Source organism: Phodopus roborovskii, unplaced genomic scaffold (assembly GCF_943737965.1).
Source record: "Phodopus roborovskii unplaced genomic scaffold, PHOROB, whole genome shotgun sequence".
Taxonomy (NCBI): domain Eukaryota; kingdom Metazoa; phylum Chordata; class Mammalia; order Rodentia; family Cricetidae; genus Phodopus; species Phodopus roborovskii.
In genome coordinates this window covers 19,281,166-19,299,123 of record NW_026126558.1, presented here as the reverse complement: position 1 = coordinate 19,299,123, position 17,958 = coordinate 19,281,166, and the positions used below count along the sequence as shown (strand labels likewise).

At 41.9% G+C, this 17,958-nt stretch overlaps 1 protein-coding gene across 1 annotated transcript in view; it reads left to right on the top strand.

Moving 5' to 3' along the window:
* The first annotated feature begins 4,709 nt into the window (after positions 1-4,709).
* The window catches only part of Pmfbp1 (polyamine modulated factor 1 binding protein 1), a 39,942-nt gene continuing 26,693 nt past the window's right edge, over positions 4,710-17,958 (top strand). Inside the window, exons 1-3 of the mRNA XM_051201807.1 lie at positions 4,710-4,840; positions 5,626-5,698; positions 10,446-10,601. Of these exons, the coding sequence (XP_051057764.1) occupies positions 5,648-5,698; positions 10,446-10,601 (207 nt within the window). The 5' untranslated portion in view covers positions 4,710-4,840; positions 5,626-5,647. The remainder of the gene's footprint in view (positions 4,841-5,625; positions 5,699-10,445; positions 10,602-17,958) is intronic.

Below are 17,958 nucleotides of genomic sequence, written 5' to 3'. Positions count from 1 at the left end.
GACCAAGAGAGGCTCACCTGCCTAGCAAGGCCACTGTGAGAAATAACTGTTATTTTATGTTTAGAACAGTGTGTGTGGTATAGAAACTTCCAGAGAAGTGCAAATGTTATGTGTAGTTGTGAGGTAGATGCCTGGAGTATCAGTTAGTTGGGTCCTGAAAGAATGTGGTTTTCAACAGGCAAAAAGATGCATCTCATAAAGGAAGCCTCAATGCAAGGAGGTGGGGCTTTCCTCCTCATTGGCCAGTGATCATGGCAACAAAGATTGGCAGCATCATGTACTTCCAAAACTCACGTTTTACCATCTTGCCTGAGAGTAATGATGGTGGCAGCAGGAAGCCGAGCATGTAACTCACTTCCTCACACTGTCTCCTCCTCCTCCATGCATTAAGAGGAGAAAGAGAAAGTGAAGAACAATGGCTCAAGAGAAACCGAGTCAAGGAAGGAAGGGGACATTTAAGAGAATGCCATGAATGGATGTCAAAGACTTATCTACAAAATTCAAAACATGCGGCTCTCTATGCATTTTAGAATCTGTCTTTAAGTGTGTTTGAGTATTTTGTCTGCATGCTTGTATGATTTTTTTTTAACCATGTGCATGCAGTGTTAGCAGAGGCCAGAAGAAGGCATTGCAATCCCTGGAGCTTTAGCTACCATGTATGTACCGTCTGAGAACAGAAGCCAGGTCCCCTACAGTGCCCTTAACTGCTGAGCAATCTCTCTGCAACCCAGTGTAGTGTGTATTTTATAGCTAGGGGTGGTGCTAGAAACAGGGTGGATTGTTAGGGAGGTCTCACCAAGAGGAACACAAACAAGGGTTACTTTGTCCATCTGCATTAAGTTCAATAGCATGAATCAGGAAAAATAAAAAGGAAGATTACTTAAATAATATAAAAATTGCTCTCTCACTGGCCCTGGTGATGAGGACAGGAGAGAGCTGGCCAGCTGACCAACCCTGCAACTGCCCAGGCCCAGAACCAGGGTTGTGACTTGGCCCACCCTAACATCCACCCCACCTGTGATCTGCTGGAGCATGTGAAGGGGCCAATCCTGCAGACCCAAAGCTGCAGGATCTCCATAACACGGACAACAACAGGGTATCCAAGGGGAGCTGAGGGTCCAGCATAGTGTAGCAGAAACCAGAAGCCTCAAACCAGACCAATATCTCTTTGCAATGAACACTTGCCAACAAAGATATGCAGACAAAGAGGTCGTACTGCATCTTCTATGATGACATTTTTAATTTTTTCCTTCCTTTCTTTTCTCTTAAATCTTGCCTTATTTAGGAGTTTTGTAGGGGTAGAGGGCAGATGTGAAGGGACGGGGAGGTGAATAGGATCAAGATGTATGATGTGTAAGACACACAGAATGAATAAAAGAAATTTCTAAAAAACTGCTCTCTCTGTCAGGGCTGGCAAGGTCATTCCACATCTTTAGGGACTTGGGCTCCTTCCATCACTGTGAGCATCTCTTCATGTTCCAAATTGTTGCTGGAAAGCCAGGCATTGAGTCACCAGAATGGGCAATTGGAAAGGCTAAAGCAGCAAAGTTGGGCACTGTCTCTCTTAGAAGTCCTCATAGGGCTCACCTTTCGTTAGCCAAAGCTTAAATACAGAGCAGCACCCATCCAGAAGACAAGCTGAAGATGCGCTTTTCTAGTAAATACATTTCAATAAAATCGGGATTCTGTTACTAAGGGAGATAAAAGAGTGGGTGTTGAACCAGGCAGGTAACAACCTCTGTGAAAGGTACAAAAAGAAATGGCCACAGGGAGGTTTAACCCAGGACAAAGAGTCTAGCAAATCCTAGGACTTGTCTTTGCTGCAGACCCTTGCTTTCTTCCTTCATCCCAAAGTCTCCTTCTGGAAAGACCCAATGGACTTTAGTACGAGTGTCCTCTTCCCTCTATTACACTATAGAACCTCACACCTTGGCAAAACCAACTTCTATATCATCTGCTCCTGTGGTGACACCACCCTTTCCCCACCAGACACGCCCTCCAAGCCCAAGGATTTTCTCTCTCATAACTAGGTTTAGATCCAAGAAATGAGTTCTCTTCATGCTAGGCTCTACATGCCATGACTCCTTCCATACATCCTGGTCAGGGGGAAAAAAAAAAAATATATATATATATATATATATATCAGGGGGTATCTCAGTCCATTTATGATTGTAACATATTTTTTAAATCAAGAAAACATTGAACATCCTGTCAGCAATAATCAATGTCTCTGGTATTCATCATACTTATTTCATTGTTAAAAGACAGAACGTTGAAGAAAAATCTAAAACCCAATATGAATACTTACATCTAAGTTTAAGTAAATCTAATTCTGATTAATCCTTGGCGCTTATTCTCACCTTCCATTAAATAACACCCCTTTCTCTAGAAATCTATAAATACATTTTAGTTGGGGGAAAAGTAAGTCCTTGGTCTATTCTATCCAAGTCAAAAAGAAAAATGAGCATACATAGGCATACATACCTGGAGTGTATGTGATTGCACATTCATGGCCAGCCTGGAAGCCAAGAGAGTTCAAAGCCTGCCTGATACATGCCTGTGTTCCACCGAATTGGTTCATCTGTTCCCTTTTTCCTTCTTCCCCCCAAAACTAAACAATGATCTTCTGAGCTAAGGAAGACAATGGATAAGTGGACTAGAACAAAGATGGGTAATTGGGTCCTAGTAAGAGACATAAGATGAGGCAAATGTGGAAGAGAACAATGGATCCTAACAAAAGCTCAGGTTTGATCTAAGAAACTAGATTCTATATATCTTCAAGGCAAAACATGGAGTGTAGGTAGGGCAACTGTGAGAGGAAGTGAGCAGAGACCATCTATGTGTATATACATCAAAATTATAGAAGATGATCCCCCAAGAAAGAGAATAACAGCTGACTCAAAGCCTGTAGGAAAGAAAGGTATAGTGTATACACACTGTTGCAGGACAAAGATACTACAGCACCTGCTAGCCTGTGGCCATGGACCAGAAGCTACCCGAGATTTTAAGACCTGAGAATCTAGGCACACTCTAAAGAGACTTTAAAGGGGTTTTTGAAATAACCTGATTTGGTTTTTACCTGATAATGACACTTTCTCATGGTGTGTGTGTGTGTGTGTGTGTGTACACACGCGCATGCATGCACGCGCACACACACACACACGCCCATGTGTGCATGCCTGTGCATGAGTATATGCATATGTACATGTGTGCATGGGATGGCATGCATGTGGAGGTCAGAGGACAACTCCTGGGAGTTCAGGTCTCACCTTCCACTTGTTAAGATAGGGTGGTTTCTCTTATTTCCACCATATACTCCAGGCTAGCTGGCCCAGAAACTTCCAGCCAATCCTCCTGCCTCTGCCTCTCACCTAACCACAGGAATTCTGGGATTGCAGATGCATCCTGCTGTTTTCTTTCTTAACATGGGTCCCAGGGATCAAACTCCAGTCTTCAGGCTTGCACACAGCAACTGTTTTTTGCCCACCATTCTATCCCCATGGGTCTCTAAGTTTTTATTTGGACTATTAATCTTTCTTTTCCTGGGCACACCTGTCATCAAGAAAAATACCATTTGAAAATCATATGACAAGACTTTGAAAATGAGAAAACAGTTCCCTGAGTGAATGAGACAGAAGAGGTATGACAAAGCAATGGATTCAAGAGATATGCAAGAGACAAAGATGTGAAACCAGGGGCTTGAGAAGAGATGGCATTAATGAAGTCTTGGGCCCAAAACAGAAGTAATCAGGGATCTGGTAGACCATCCTAACCTCTCTGGGGTTGCCTTCCTTGCTACAGTCCAGTAAGTTTCATGAGGATAATGGAATAGACATCTTCTAATTTTCCTTTGAAACCATCACAGTTTAGAAAATTATTTGTTGGGGGGGGGTGTTTTGTGTTTTTTGTTTTTTGTTTTGTTTGCCTTTTAGATTCTATTTGAGAATCATTCCCTGATGACCCAGTGAAAAAGGATGTTGTTCTCAAGGTCATAGTTTTAGTGTGTTTATAGCTCTTACCAAATAAACATGTTTGACAAGGTAGAAGAGCAAAGAGAAGTTGAGAGCTATGACAGATCATGAAGGTCGCTTACTACAGCCCCTTCATCTCCAGAGGCATAGATGAGGGCTCAAAGAGACCAGGCCTTCCCAAGAGACATGATTCACATAATTTTGAAACTAGTTTTCAAAGCATGGGTATCTCAGAACCCTGTTGATAATTCTTTGATGCCAAGTTACTTTTAATCTTTTTGACTTGCCTAGTATGGAAATTATCTGTGATGTTCACTAATATTCCCTTTAGAGAACAAAGGAAGTTAGGTATGGTCATGTGATTTGTTTGAACCAATGCAATGTGAGCAGAAGTAAAGTGTTTCACTTCCTCTTTATGAACAAGCATTTACTTCACCAAGTTCCCTGTCTGTTGTCATGGCAACAGACTACTAGATAATAGAGGTTCCACTAGCTGAGGACAATAAGGAGCTGGGTAAAGACAAAGTGAGGCCAAGCCCCAGATGTTTCACAAAGAACATATAGCCTGAGTTGAAAGCAATCCTTCCTAATTTTAAACTGCTGGGATTTGGGAGTGCTAGTGTGAAATCACCTAACCTAGTCCTATCAGGTAAGACTGAGTGATGTCATCATTCCCATGATGCATCCCTGTGCATGAAGATGTAAGAGGGGCCTAGAATGCAGAAAACCAGAATGCAGCTCCATAAAACATTCCAAACTCCACCCATCACAACCATTCTTTCTTCTTGGCTTATATTAGACATGGGGGATGTAGCTTATTACAAAGAATGAGTATTTGGTGGCTTCTCATTCTTGGAACCATTCTGCAGGTAAGTACTTAATGTAAATTCCCTCTAGCCCTACAGTTAAGAACATAAGGAATTAGATTATTTTAGTAAGTTCAGTGCATTGTGACCTCAACTGCATCATCCTGTAGCTATATACCATTACCTATGCAGCCATCTTTAGTTTCACTGGAAGCTTTTTAATTTAGATAATTCTCAACAATTTATAAGATTTCTAATTTTATAATCCCCACAAAGACAAGTAGATGCTTTAAAAAAATAAGATCACTGGACATTTCAAATTCATAGTGATGAAAATGAGTGGGCCAGCTTCATGGAGAAGGTAAGAGAGCTTGTGTGACCTTGGGTAAGCCACTTAACCTCTCTGGGCATCAGTTTCCTCCTCTGTATGATGAGGATAGTAGTAGTTCTTGCCCTCCCCCCAGAGTTATTATGGAAATAGGTCATGTACAACCTGTCTAGTTATTTAAAAATTTGAGTCTCAACTATATCTGACCCACAAAATACTTAGAAATCTAGAAAGCAAGCTGGACTCAGAACTTTTTCTTCCCTAGAAGAGTGATTCAAAAACTTTTTAGCCCACCACATAGTGATTTTCTCAGAAAGATGTAAAACTATGGTCCTACCTCCCTCAAAGAGGTTTTAACACACATGAAAACACAAACAGATGGGTAGGGAAGTCGGTATAGTTAGCAGTTTAGGAGATTTTTCCAACTCCCCTGCTGAGGGCATAGATCCAGCTGGGAAAAATCTTTAAAGGGCTGGACGCGTTTATACTTTTTCCATCTTAAACGCTTGGACTTTTTCAGGTTTATAACAAAGCTCACAAAAATGCTAAAGCTTAAAGGAGAATTGCAAGCGGCCAAGGGACTGAAAGATGAGGTAAGGCTCCCAACTTCCTACATATGCGAAAGTGAACCTTTGTTGAAAGGGATTTCTTTCAAGCTCCATGCCTCCACATTCCAGGTATACCCATCATAAAATACCATGGACAGAGCAAGCCACAGCCCCATAGATTTAAGAGCCCAGATTTAAGCCTCTCAGCAGCTCTGGGTCTGCATCTAACAGCAGAGTGGCCTGGACCATGCTGCCCACTCTCTCTGAGTCTCCTTCGCCTTGCCTCAGAAGTATACATGATGAGCACTGCTCAAATGCTTGCTAGGTAGATTATCAGGCACTGGGTGTAAAAGCACCTGATAGACATTTTCTAAAGTTTGCCAACATTTCTTTTTATCTGGCAGGGTATAGAAATGGAGTTTTTTGCTTTGTACAATTAAGAGTTGTCCAAATTCTATGTGTGTATTCCTTCATTGTTCCACAAAGGATGGAAAAGGTCCATTGGGATAAGTGTAGACATGCCTCATGTTGGCATGTGCTTCTGCCAAGAAGTAAGCTGTTCTGAAAACAAACATTCCTGTTGCTCTCCTGCTGGGTTACTACTGCCATGTGGGACTTGCTGCTAGCTCTGCTGGGAACAAGGGTCTGGTGTGAACTGTATAGGCTTAATTTTTTTAATTTAACATATGTCTTTGGAACACCTTCAATGTGCCAGGCATTGTTCTAGAAGCTGGAGGTTCGAAAAGCAAATGAAATAGAGATCCCTGTTCTCCTGGAGCCTGCCCTCTAGCAGAATAGCCAGCCCCTCAGGACATGATGGCCCAAAGTATGAAGGATCTACTGAAGTACCAGCAAAAAGCAGCTCACATTGCACAGGTAGCCAATCTCTGCCATATACCATGTGTGTCCTAAAGTACCTACTTGCAAGTGTGCCAGTGTCACCGGATTTTGAGCAGTACCATGTCAATGTTATTTGCTATGTGAGCAGAGATGTTTCTAAAATTTGTGCTCACAAGGCAAAACTTTCTATTAATTTCTGTCAAAAGTAATGTAAAAACTACAGTGTTTCTATAAAAGTAAACTGGAGACTGTAGTCAGCAATGTCAGTATTAATGTTGGGAAGTTGATAAGTGTAAACTCAAATATCACAAGTAAATGTAAAAATTCCTGAAGCAACATTAGTTTATAGGCTTTTTTGATTTTGTAAAATCTTATTACATTTATATTTATCTATTTATAGGGGCGAGGTGGAGGTCAGAAAACAGCTTCCACCATGTGGGTCCCTGTTCTCAAACTCAGCTCATGAGGTTTGGTGGTCAGCGTGGTAACCTGCTAAGACTTCTCACCAGTCCCAGCTTTCTGCCTCCCAAAGCATAACTCTCACCATAAATTGTTATCTATCCAGTGGTTGTAGTGTTGGCGATGGTTAAAAGTGGTTTTCCATTATTTGTTGAAGATTTATCTTCATCCTTGAACAAATAATTTCCCCAGAGATGATCACCTGAGTCACCATTTGACTCCAAAGTCATCCTCGAAATTACAACTCAAATTTTCCAAAACCTTTAAGTCCCCAAACCTTGAGAATGCCACCGTTTTGAATCTTAGATATTATCATAAGCTTAAGTTTGGCACAGCTCTACCTGAGAATAAGCATGAAACTATTTTCAGTCCTTTAAAACTCAGAGCAAAATGTTGTCCCCCTCATGAAATGTGTGTTGAGGAGGCATGCTAATTGACAATAGGCTCATTTAATCAACACAGAATTCACTCTCATTAAATAGCTTAATTTCCATGAGCATGGAAGCAACTGCAGTATTAGCGCTTACTGTTTTGCCTGTGGGTCGGTAGCTTGGCCAATGTCACATGCTTCTGGACAGACTAGCCAGGTTGGAATCTCATATAAGTAAAACTGGGTATCTGAGTCCACGGCTTATGGAAATGAAAGTTTGTTGCTTCAGTCGCCACTAATAACTTCAGATCAGGATGGTGTCAGACCGTGCCCAAAGATCAACACTACAAGTGTTGGTCTGTCTCCTGCCCCTAGTACTACTTACAGAGCTGTGATTGGTGAAGTATCAGAGTAAATCTATACCTAATGCATGTTGATACTCTAAAGGCATCTACCTGGAACAAATTCTCCATAAAGTATATAGGATTATAAATAGTTCACAGCTAATGACTTACACAAGGTATTAGAAAAAATTAGACCTACTAGGGCCCCAAGAAAGCTCCCCTTTCTTGAGTTTCTGAGCACAGCCTCTTCTTACAATGAGCTGCATTAAAAATGGATGCTGGGGAGTGTCTCAATGCTCCTCACATGCCTTCACTCCGGTTCTACCTCAAGACCTCAATGATTTGCTGATTAGGAATGAATGGTTACATTTTTATTTTAGAAGCAAAACTGTTATTCAACTGGTTTAGGGAAACTTCAAAAGAAGATGATTTATCTCAAACCTCTTGTTTTATGAATGAAAACATTTCCTCAGAGACTCCAAGCTGATCCTAAATAACCATATTAAATAATGTTGAAGGCCCAGCTCTGAAGTTCTGGCAGTGGTGAAGAATGGGTAACACTAGGCTTTCTACTCAGAGGGTAGACCAACCTGGAGAGAGCAGGTATTTTCACCAGCTTGAGAGAGTGCATTCGACCAGTAACTTGAGGCAGCTCAAGTTGTGTCTCATTGCCTTGTGGTAATGAGCTCTTGGTGGATGCTGCTCCATTCCAAGCAACTCTGGAACATGATCCTCACCTTAAGACAAAATCAGTGTCAAGACGAGAGTGCAGAGCATTCTCAGACTCCTATAGGGCAAGCATGGTATTGTCACCCAATTCACAGATGTCACAAATGATCCTGTATCCAGAGAGAAGGGGACCTTGAGTGTCCAACGCCCCTGTGGGTTTCCACACCATCCCTTGTGCCGAACCCATGAGAAAAAGGCATCTAAAGTGCTCGGGTGAAACAGCTGCTCCCTGTTGGGACCATGGATTTTGTTTTCAAGTTAGAAAACAGTGTCTGCATGCCAATTCTTTAAACCACTCTACACACACATTCTCTTAAGAGAGTTCCTGGTAATTGTCTTAATGGTAATTACATGCTTGGGGCAGTTGACATCCACTGTTATTTTTCTGAAAGTGAGGAGTGGGGGACAGGAGCTAGAAAGGAGGAGGGAGAGTTTTGAGATAATGAAATCCTTTTAATGACAGAGCCAAGCCGTTAACCTAATTAAAGTGTAAGGGGGGTGGGGACCCACAGGTACTAAATGGAAATGAAGAAGTGACTCGGCTGAGACAGCAGTGCTTCTGGGAACCATCTGGATTCCTGGTACTCTGACATTGTGGTTCCGGTTTCCACACTGTCCTCTGGCCCACCTTGGCCTTGTCCAAAGGTCTCCTAAATGGACCTGTCCACTAATGCCTGGTTTACTATGTCCATCTCAGGTCTCAGTTCCATGAGAGTGTGTGTTGTGTAGCTCATGCATTTCAGAAGCCAAGTCAGTGTGGGAGGGTGGTGGAATCCTGGCTCCATGGTCAAGAAGACCATGATCCTGTGGCCCCTCCTCCTGACCAGATGTGAGGCTTTGGAAAGGCAGCTCAGACCCCTGCACCATTACTGTGTGCTGTGCCCTGAATTCCTCTTAAAATGGTTGCTTTAAGGTCACTAAGTCACTTGACCAGAGGGCTGGCAGGAAGTGCTTGGGAGCTCGCATCCCATGATGCAGTCTTTGGCCACCACTTCACTCTTGTGAAGTTTGACAACTCAGTTCTCATCCCCACTAATCAAGATCGTCTCTGAGATGTCATTATACTCTGCAGTCTCCAGTAGGATCAGGCTAATGTCACCCAGAGGCCTTTGGGTAAAAGTACCCCTTAGGAGTTTCTTCCCCTTCTCTCCTTGACTCCCCACCCCCTACCTTCCTAACCAGTTGGCTGGTTTGCTTGGGATTGTTTCTTTCCTTCTTCCTTCCTTCCTCATGAACGTGGTGAAGAGAAGAACAGTGATAGGAATGAAACCCTGCAGAGGTTCAGAGTGTTTCCTGCTAAATTCTGCTCACATTACCACCACCCACAGCAGAAAAAATGGCCTCACAAGGTGATAGAGAGCCCACCCACTTGCCATCACTTTATACCCAGCCCCCTCCCCACCCAAGTTGCTACTTTCCACACACTTTGTTTTGATCTCAGTCACTACTTTCCATTCTGACCTAGCAACAATTAGCTAACCCTTCTAACTCCTAATCAAAGACAGGGATCTTACTGATCAGGCCGGGGCCTTTCTCTTTGGTTCCCAATGGTGAAGCCTTGTAAAGAAAAGCACTAGGTTAATAGGCAGGGGGAGGGGTGGTTAATGGATAAAGAGAAAGTTAAGAGACTTCAGAATCCCTCATCAACTCTATCACTGATTCACTGTAGTCTTGACAAGTTCATTTGACATCTCGATATGTTTATTTCATCAGTGGCAGAACCATTAATATTTATAGACAGTTCTCCAAGTGCCTGGAATCATTCTAGGCACTGACTTCCTCCTGAAAAACAGGGGAATTGTCTGATGCACCCACAGCGGCGTGGCAAAGATTAATTAATATAAATAAGTAATTGTCTGAATAATGCAGGGCACTCAGACACCTCACAAATGGATCCTGTGTAAATGTTACCCAAGATGAGTAATAACAGCAGAGGGGTGATGAACAAATTTCCAGTGAATTCAGCTTCCCTGTCAACCTGTTAAGTAAAGGAAAGCAAGTGTTTTCTCAATCGTTCATAATTGATGCTTTTGCTTTTCTGGCTGCCTAGGCCGGGGAGAGAGACAGAGAAGTGAACAACCTGAACAGCAAGCTCTTGAGCCTGCAAATCGACATCAAGAATCTCCATGATGTCTGCAAGAGACAGGGGAAGACCTTGCAAGAGAACCAGCTATGTGTGGAGGAAGCCATGATGAATAACAGCCACGTAAGGCACCGGGCAGATGCTGCCTGCCTCGGGCCCCACCGATTACTGTAGCTTCTTTTGATGGGAACAAAAGAAAGTTCTACTATGGGTCACTCATAGTACTAACTGAGCAGGCAGTGACAAAACTAAATATACCACACGTACTCTGACATAGAAGAAGTTATTCCTATCTTTGGGATTTTTTTCAATCTAGCTATTTCTAGCATTGTTGAGATATTGAATATTATCTTTTTCCTTATCTGGATTTAGCTTGTCTTGAAAATACTAGATCACGGTGATTGATGTAAGGATGGGTCTTAGGCAAATTTCCAAGTTAGCCATGACAATGACAGCCACTGCATCTGCTCTGAGGTGTATCTTTGGACATCAGTTGACAGGTGTTCTTAATGCCATACTGTGCCTCACTGCCTGGGAGGTGTTCTTAGGCAAGTGCCAGAGAGTCATCAACCAATAATAAATAGGGAGAAGATTAATCAAACAACTACATCCCTTTCCCCTTAGTCCAAGTTAACTCTAGGCTGGTTCTTTGCTCCCTCCCAGAATTCCTCAATGGGACTGAGCCCTGTGGGCCAGTCATGACAAGTGTAAATTGCTTCTTTCCCTTGTCTCAATCCCCAGCGTGGCTGAGTTTTCTATAACCACCTCCCACATAAACTACTTGACATTCAGTGCCTTTCTCTGGGGCCTGACTTCACAGCCCAAGCAAGTCACTTGGTAACCCATATCATATTGGAACGTGAAAAGCCAGGCCTCATGGCATGCCAGTCTTTCTCAAGACTGACTTTGAATTAACAACAACCTGTAGGTCTGGACAGTTCACCACGTGAGCAATTTCACTTCAAACGGAGGTTCTCTTCCTCTTAGAAAACTCTAAACCTGAAGTGTTTAAACCAGTCTCTAAAGTTATTGACACAAATTGAGGGACCAAGTGGAATGATTTCTGAGAATTCCTCACTGTGGTTGCTTTTTCTGTTTATAAATTGAGTCCCATGTAAAGTAGTTACTGGTTTCACAGGCCCTTGCTGAATCCCTGGGTTAGACCCTCAGCTGCAGTGTAGGTAGTAGCCACATGCACCCGGTGCTCAGGGACCTGGTCTTTCCTCGTTGTATCTGTTAGCATGCTCCCAGAATTTATCCCCTTCCCAATATAAACCATACATCGCTCTCTGAAGCTGCCTGAATATGCTACCAGCAAAGCAATTTCACTCATCTTACTGACCTTGCCAGTCTTCCTCAGGAAGTCACAAAAAGAAAACAGAAATCCACTGGCTTTTCTAAATCAATCTCAGGAAGATGATCTTAATTTATTTCTTTCTAAATATTAACACTTTAGGATATTTCCACTACAGCTAACATGAATTTACTTATCGCCCCAGTCAGAGAAAGCCATGTGGTTTATAAATGTATCTGGCAACTTAGAGGGAGAAAGGCATTAAATTGCATTTTATTATTCTAATTGCCCAGAAGAAGGTCTAACAGCTTGAGACAAGCTTTAAAAACAAGCTCTTTTTTTTTCCTAGCACTTAGTGCAAAATTTAAATTGCAGACTATGCATACAAATACACAATTACATGGAGACCTACACTCCTCTCCTCAAATCCCCTTTAAGACCTGCCTACTGGAAATGTACTATGTTGACAAAGGAGAAACACCACGCTTTCTGGGACTTTGACTGATACTGATGAGGAGCTAGGGAAGTAGGGAGGAGGTCATGATTCAGAACCATATTTAGGGGGGAAAAGTAAAATATTATATGAGATGTTATGAGTAACAAAAGAAACAGAAGGAGAGAGAGATGGGTGATGGAAGAGAACATACATGACCCTGTAAATCAAAGAATATAGACTCAAAAACCAAGGAGCAGAGCAGAGATTATGGCAAAGAGAATGATGTTCTGGAACTGGAGAGGTGACTCAGCCATCAAGAGCATACTGCTCAAGTTGACTCCCAGTACTGGGCAGCTCACACCTCTTATAACTGTAGCTCCAGGGTCTATGACCTCCATGTTTACTGAATTCATCTGCATAAACACACTTAGACACACAAATACACATACTTACAATTTAAAATAAAGTCTTTGGTGGGGTGAGACATTGTTTCTCTGTATAAACAGCCCTAACTGACCTAGAACTTGCTATGTAGACCAGGCTGGCCTCAAACCCACAGAGATCCCCCTGACTCTGCCTCTTGAGTATTGGCATTAAATGTGTGTGCTACCACACCTGTAATAAATTCTTAAAAAAAAAAAAAAAGATAGGGAATTATTTCAAAGTAGGGTGCAGAGCTTATAGGCATTTCACCCTTTGTGCACCAACATGCACTTGCCTGACCCTGAGACTGCATCACTCCTTCAATGTGTACCTTACCCCTCACGTTAGTCAAAGAGTGACTCAGGGTGAAAGGAGAAGACCAACAAGATATTAAAATAGCATTATGATCAAAGACAGGGTGTTGTGGTACACACCTGAAATCCCAGAGCTAGGAAACTTGAGACAGGTAGATTACCAGCCTAAAACCATCCTGTCCTATGTCGAAAAATACTAGGCTAGCCTGAGTTATACAATAAAATACTTCCCCAAAACAAGTCAGAAGCTGAGAAATGGCTCCGTGGGTAAAGTGCCTGATACACAAGCATGGGAACCTGGATTTGAATCCTCAGGACTCATGACAAAAAAAGTGGCATATTAAAAATATTCACATAAAACACTGGGGCCATGTGTGCCTATAATCTCAGCACTGGGGAGCTGAGGCCAGCCAGCCAGTCAAACTGAATAGAAAAGCTACACATTAGTGCCAGGCTGTTTTTCCAAAAATAAGTTGGACAGCAACTAAGGAAGATGTCTGACATCAACTTCTAACCTACATGCACACACACACACACACACACACACACACACACACACACACACACACACACACAAGCTGAAACTAAATAACATTAAATCAGAAAAAGGAGAGCCTTTATAGCAATTTACCCAGGTTTTATTCATTGGTGGGAGCATGGGGACCATATCTGTGGACTGGAGCTCATATCATTGACCTAATCTGGGAGATGTATGGGGAGCACCATTTTTAGTATAAGGCATATAAAGCAGATGTTAATCTTTCAAGTAAAGGTAATTGAATATCTAAAGATAAGTAGAAGCCTGGTGGGCATTGTCACATGATCGTTTTTAACCACTGACAATTAAAGCAATTGTAATGAATTTGCTAAATGCAATGTGTGATCTTGAATTGGATCATAGGACATAAAGTAAAACTTAATGGGAAAATAAACAGAGCTCAAAAACTGTAACTAGTCCCATTCATATTAATTTACTAACATTAATTTCTTAATTTGGTTACATAAGAAGGTAGCATTAGGACAATGTAAAGGAGGATCCATGAGAAATCTGTCCTATTTTTGGCATTTTTTTCTGGGACTAGGCAATCATTCCAATATAGCTTTTTTTAAAAAAAAAATGGATCCCATATAAGCAGAGGTTTGGTGAGAACATCTAAACCACAAACATTCATTTTAACAAAATACCTGTTGCTGAATACAACAAAAGTACAATAGTTTATACATTACATAGGAAGTAATGGACAACCTCTCTAGTGATGAAAAAGGTTAACATGGAGCTCCAAGGAAATATCTCACTTAATGCCTCAAAGATTGGAAAAGATCATGGCAGTGACTGGGGTTGGGGGGGGGGGAAGACAGTAGAATTCTAAGTTCTTAAATGAATAAAGGAAACCATCAGAGACACCGTTATCAGAACAATGCCAACTCGTGACAGCAGAACATGCAAGTCTGAAGAGGGAATAAATGGTTAAAAGGGATTTTGAAAAGCCAGCTTTAGGCAAATCAGCAGGGCCTGGTGGCATTCTTCTGAGAGTGCTTAAGGAACTGGCAGGTGTTATTACATAGCTGCTAGTGATTATTTTTGAGAACTCAAGAGGATAAAGAAAGTCCCTGTAGACTGAAAAAGGGTAAATGAAGTGCTCATCTTTTTAAAAAGGGAGAAAGGACAATCCTGGTAATTATAGACCTGTCAGCTTCACTTCAGTATCAGGGAAAATATAGAACTTAACATCAATCAATTAGCATCAACTTCAAAAAGCACAAAGTATTGGGTGGAAACCAATGTGACTTTTCAAAAAAACGAATCATGCCAGGCCAATTAATTTCCTTCTGTGATCAAGTGGCCTCATAGGCAAGGAAGGAGCAATAGTTATAATCTATTTGGCCACAGTGGGGATGAAAAGTTAACTAAATATGGGAACATGTTCCTATGGACAACCAGAGATCACCAGCTTTTTACATGGCTGATACCAAGACAGAAATCGGGTTGACCAGATGGCCCCCAGAGTCACATCCAACCCCAGACAGTCACCTAAAGAGCTAGTATTACTTCTTTAAAGGCACTTTCAACTTGCTTGTATTTTTTTCTTTCCAGCTATATCTATAGCTTCGCTGGAGGGCGGGGGATGAAATACTTTGAAGAAAAAGACTGATACTAGGGAGTATCTGAATGAAGATCCCAGCATCTGTGTTAAAGCTGGGTGTGGTGGCACACATCTGTGAGCCTAGCAATGGGGGTTAAGGGATTCCTAGAGCTCAGAGCTGGCTTGGTCAAAATGGAAAGCTCCAGATGCAGTAAGAGACCCTGTCTCAAAATACTAAGGTGAAAAATAATTGAGGAAAACACTTGATGTAGCCCCATGTGAATGCACAACCACATCTACACACACACTTGAAATTATAGTGGTGATGACTTTCTGTATCTATCCTTTTTAACAAATATAAGTAAACTATGAATTTAGCCTATCATAAATTATTTCATATGTAGAAAGAGTTAAGAAAATAAACTTTAAAATATATAAGGACAGCAGAAATTTAATAGGTCTGGATTAATTTTAGACATTTCTCCTCATCTTTAAAATCTGGTTTTTCCAAACCCATAGGTATCTATAATATGCAAATGTCTAAAATTCCCATCCCATAGACCCTCAGTTTCTCTGTGGACTTAAGAAGTTCTTGGGTCTTCCTATCAGCAGCATTGGTCCAAGGTGATATATTTATTATGTACGGCAAGAGTTCAAAACACCCCCCATTATCTGGCTGTTCTATCATGTTACCTCAAACTAAAGTGAAATCCAGAAACATTCCGCATGACCTGTGGGGAAGAGAAATGATTCACAGTTCATTAGTATTGCTGCCAGGATGTAGAGCTTTTTAGGCAGCACTCAAGAAAAGACATTTTATACCCACAGGAAGCTTCGAAGCCAATGAGCAATTCTAAACTCTCCTGGCATCCCCAGGTGCTGGGAGAAAGCGCCTAAAGACAATTTTGTTTCTTTCAAACAAAGAATGCTTTTCTCATTCTTTTGGACAATGAAGAGAAAAGTGGAGACGTAAGAAATGGGAAACACAACCAAGGAATATACACAAAGAGACAGCAGCCTGTTTTCAGCTGCGGCCTCCATGTCCAGCAGCAGAGAGGCAAATCCAAATCATGTTACTCACTAGACCCAAGGACTTAACTGTCAGCTATCAGCTTGTCTTCAAAAAAGTCAAGAGAAAAAAAAATGGTGTGAGCCAAACAATAAGGGATCAGCGGTATTTTCTTCACTGAAGCATGTCCCTCAGAAGCAACTCTAACCCAAAATGTTCACACCTCACATTAGCTCAGTCCACATTAAGTATTTGGCTGCAATAATATTTTTCCTATATAACTCCCAATAGCCCCCTTATCTGTATCGACAAGAGGATCTGAGGTCTTGGAAGACTTCCCTGTATAGACATTTGTGTGACAAGAGGATCTGAGGTCTTGGAAGACTTCCCTGTATAGACATTTGTGTCCCTGTGTGGGAGGGGAGGGAGAGAAGAGGAGAGAAAGATGGAGCTACAGAGATACAGAAAGACAGGGGACAGAGAGTCACACACACCTACATGCATACCCACTCCCTCTTCTCAAAACCTCATTTATGAATGAGTTGTGAGAACAGCAACATCCTTAGCTTGGGAAGACTGAAAGTATCTAACAGTATTCTATATAAACATAGTCAATTTCAGCTACATGCTGAAAACACAAATTTCATCTTTGTTGAGAAGTCTCATCCCCTTCCTTGCAGCTGCATTCATGAGTTACTTGGCCCAAACATCCACCTTGTCTTTGCCAAATATTTCTTTTGCCTGGTGACAACAGTGGTCCATTTCTGGTCCATCTTCTTAACTCTCAGGCATGCGGGTGAGATAAATTTCAAAGGTGGCTGGAAAAGAGTAACTCTGATGGGGCTGACACAATCAGTGTTTGTCTCTGTGGTTCTGAGTTGGGCTGTCTTTGCCTCATCCCTGCTACCACCACCCCTCTCACTTAAAGGGTCTCAGCTACATTTCATTAATATTCCTTCTTTCCAGTGACTCAGGCTGACCTGTTAAAATAACTGACTAGACAACCATGATTCCGCACAGTCTAGCATCTAACTCAGCAGTGAATCCTGAAGGCTCTGTTTTCAAGATGTATCTAGAATCCAACCATTTCTCCTGACATCCACTGCTACAACCTTATTCCATACCACTCTCTCCTTGCCTGAATTCTTCCACTAGCTGCCTCCTTGCACTTTCTCTGCTCCTGTCTTTGCTTTCTTACAGTTGATTTTTAGGAGAACATGCCAGGTGTCCTTTGTAAACACTATGAAAGGCCATGTAATTCCTTCTACAGTGCTCTCCATGGGGCTGTCATCTACAAAAAAAAAAAAAAAGCTAAGGACCTCACAATGGCCTCCTTACCCTACAGGACTCAGTGTCCCTTTTCTCGCCTCATCTGGCACCATTCCTCGGCCTTTGCTTTCTCTGCTTCAACAGAGCTCAGCGGCCAGAGCTTCTCCAGCGATCCTCAGATACCACCAGACAGATTTGCACCTTCTTGTCTATAACAAATTGGCTTTTACCTTTCTCTGGAACATTCCTGCTACATGGTTCTACCAGTCTTCTTTTGCCTCCTTCCCATTTGGACTCAGTCCACCTTGTCTATAAACTGTTCCATCAAACTTTTATTATGAAATGATAAACTATTTTACCCTGCCTATCTCTTCTTCCTGTCTGCTTTGTTCTGCTTTGCAGTACTTTTGCCCACAATGAACTCTACTGCTCTCTCAATATCTCTCTCTCTCTCTCTCTCTCTCTCTCTCTCTCTCTGTGTGTGTGTGTGTCTGTGTGTGTGTGTGTGTGTGTGTGTGTGTGTGTGTGTGTGTGTGTCTGGTATGCATGTGTGTATGTAGAATGCACATGTGCATGTATTTATGCATATAGAGGCCACAGGAGATGTCTTCCACTATTCCCCTCTACTTTATCTCTTGAGACAGGGCCTCT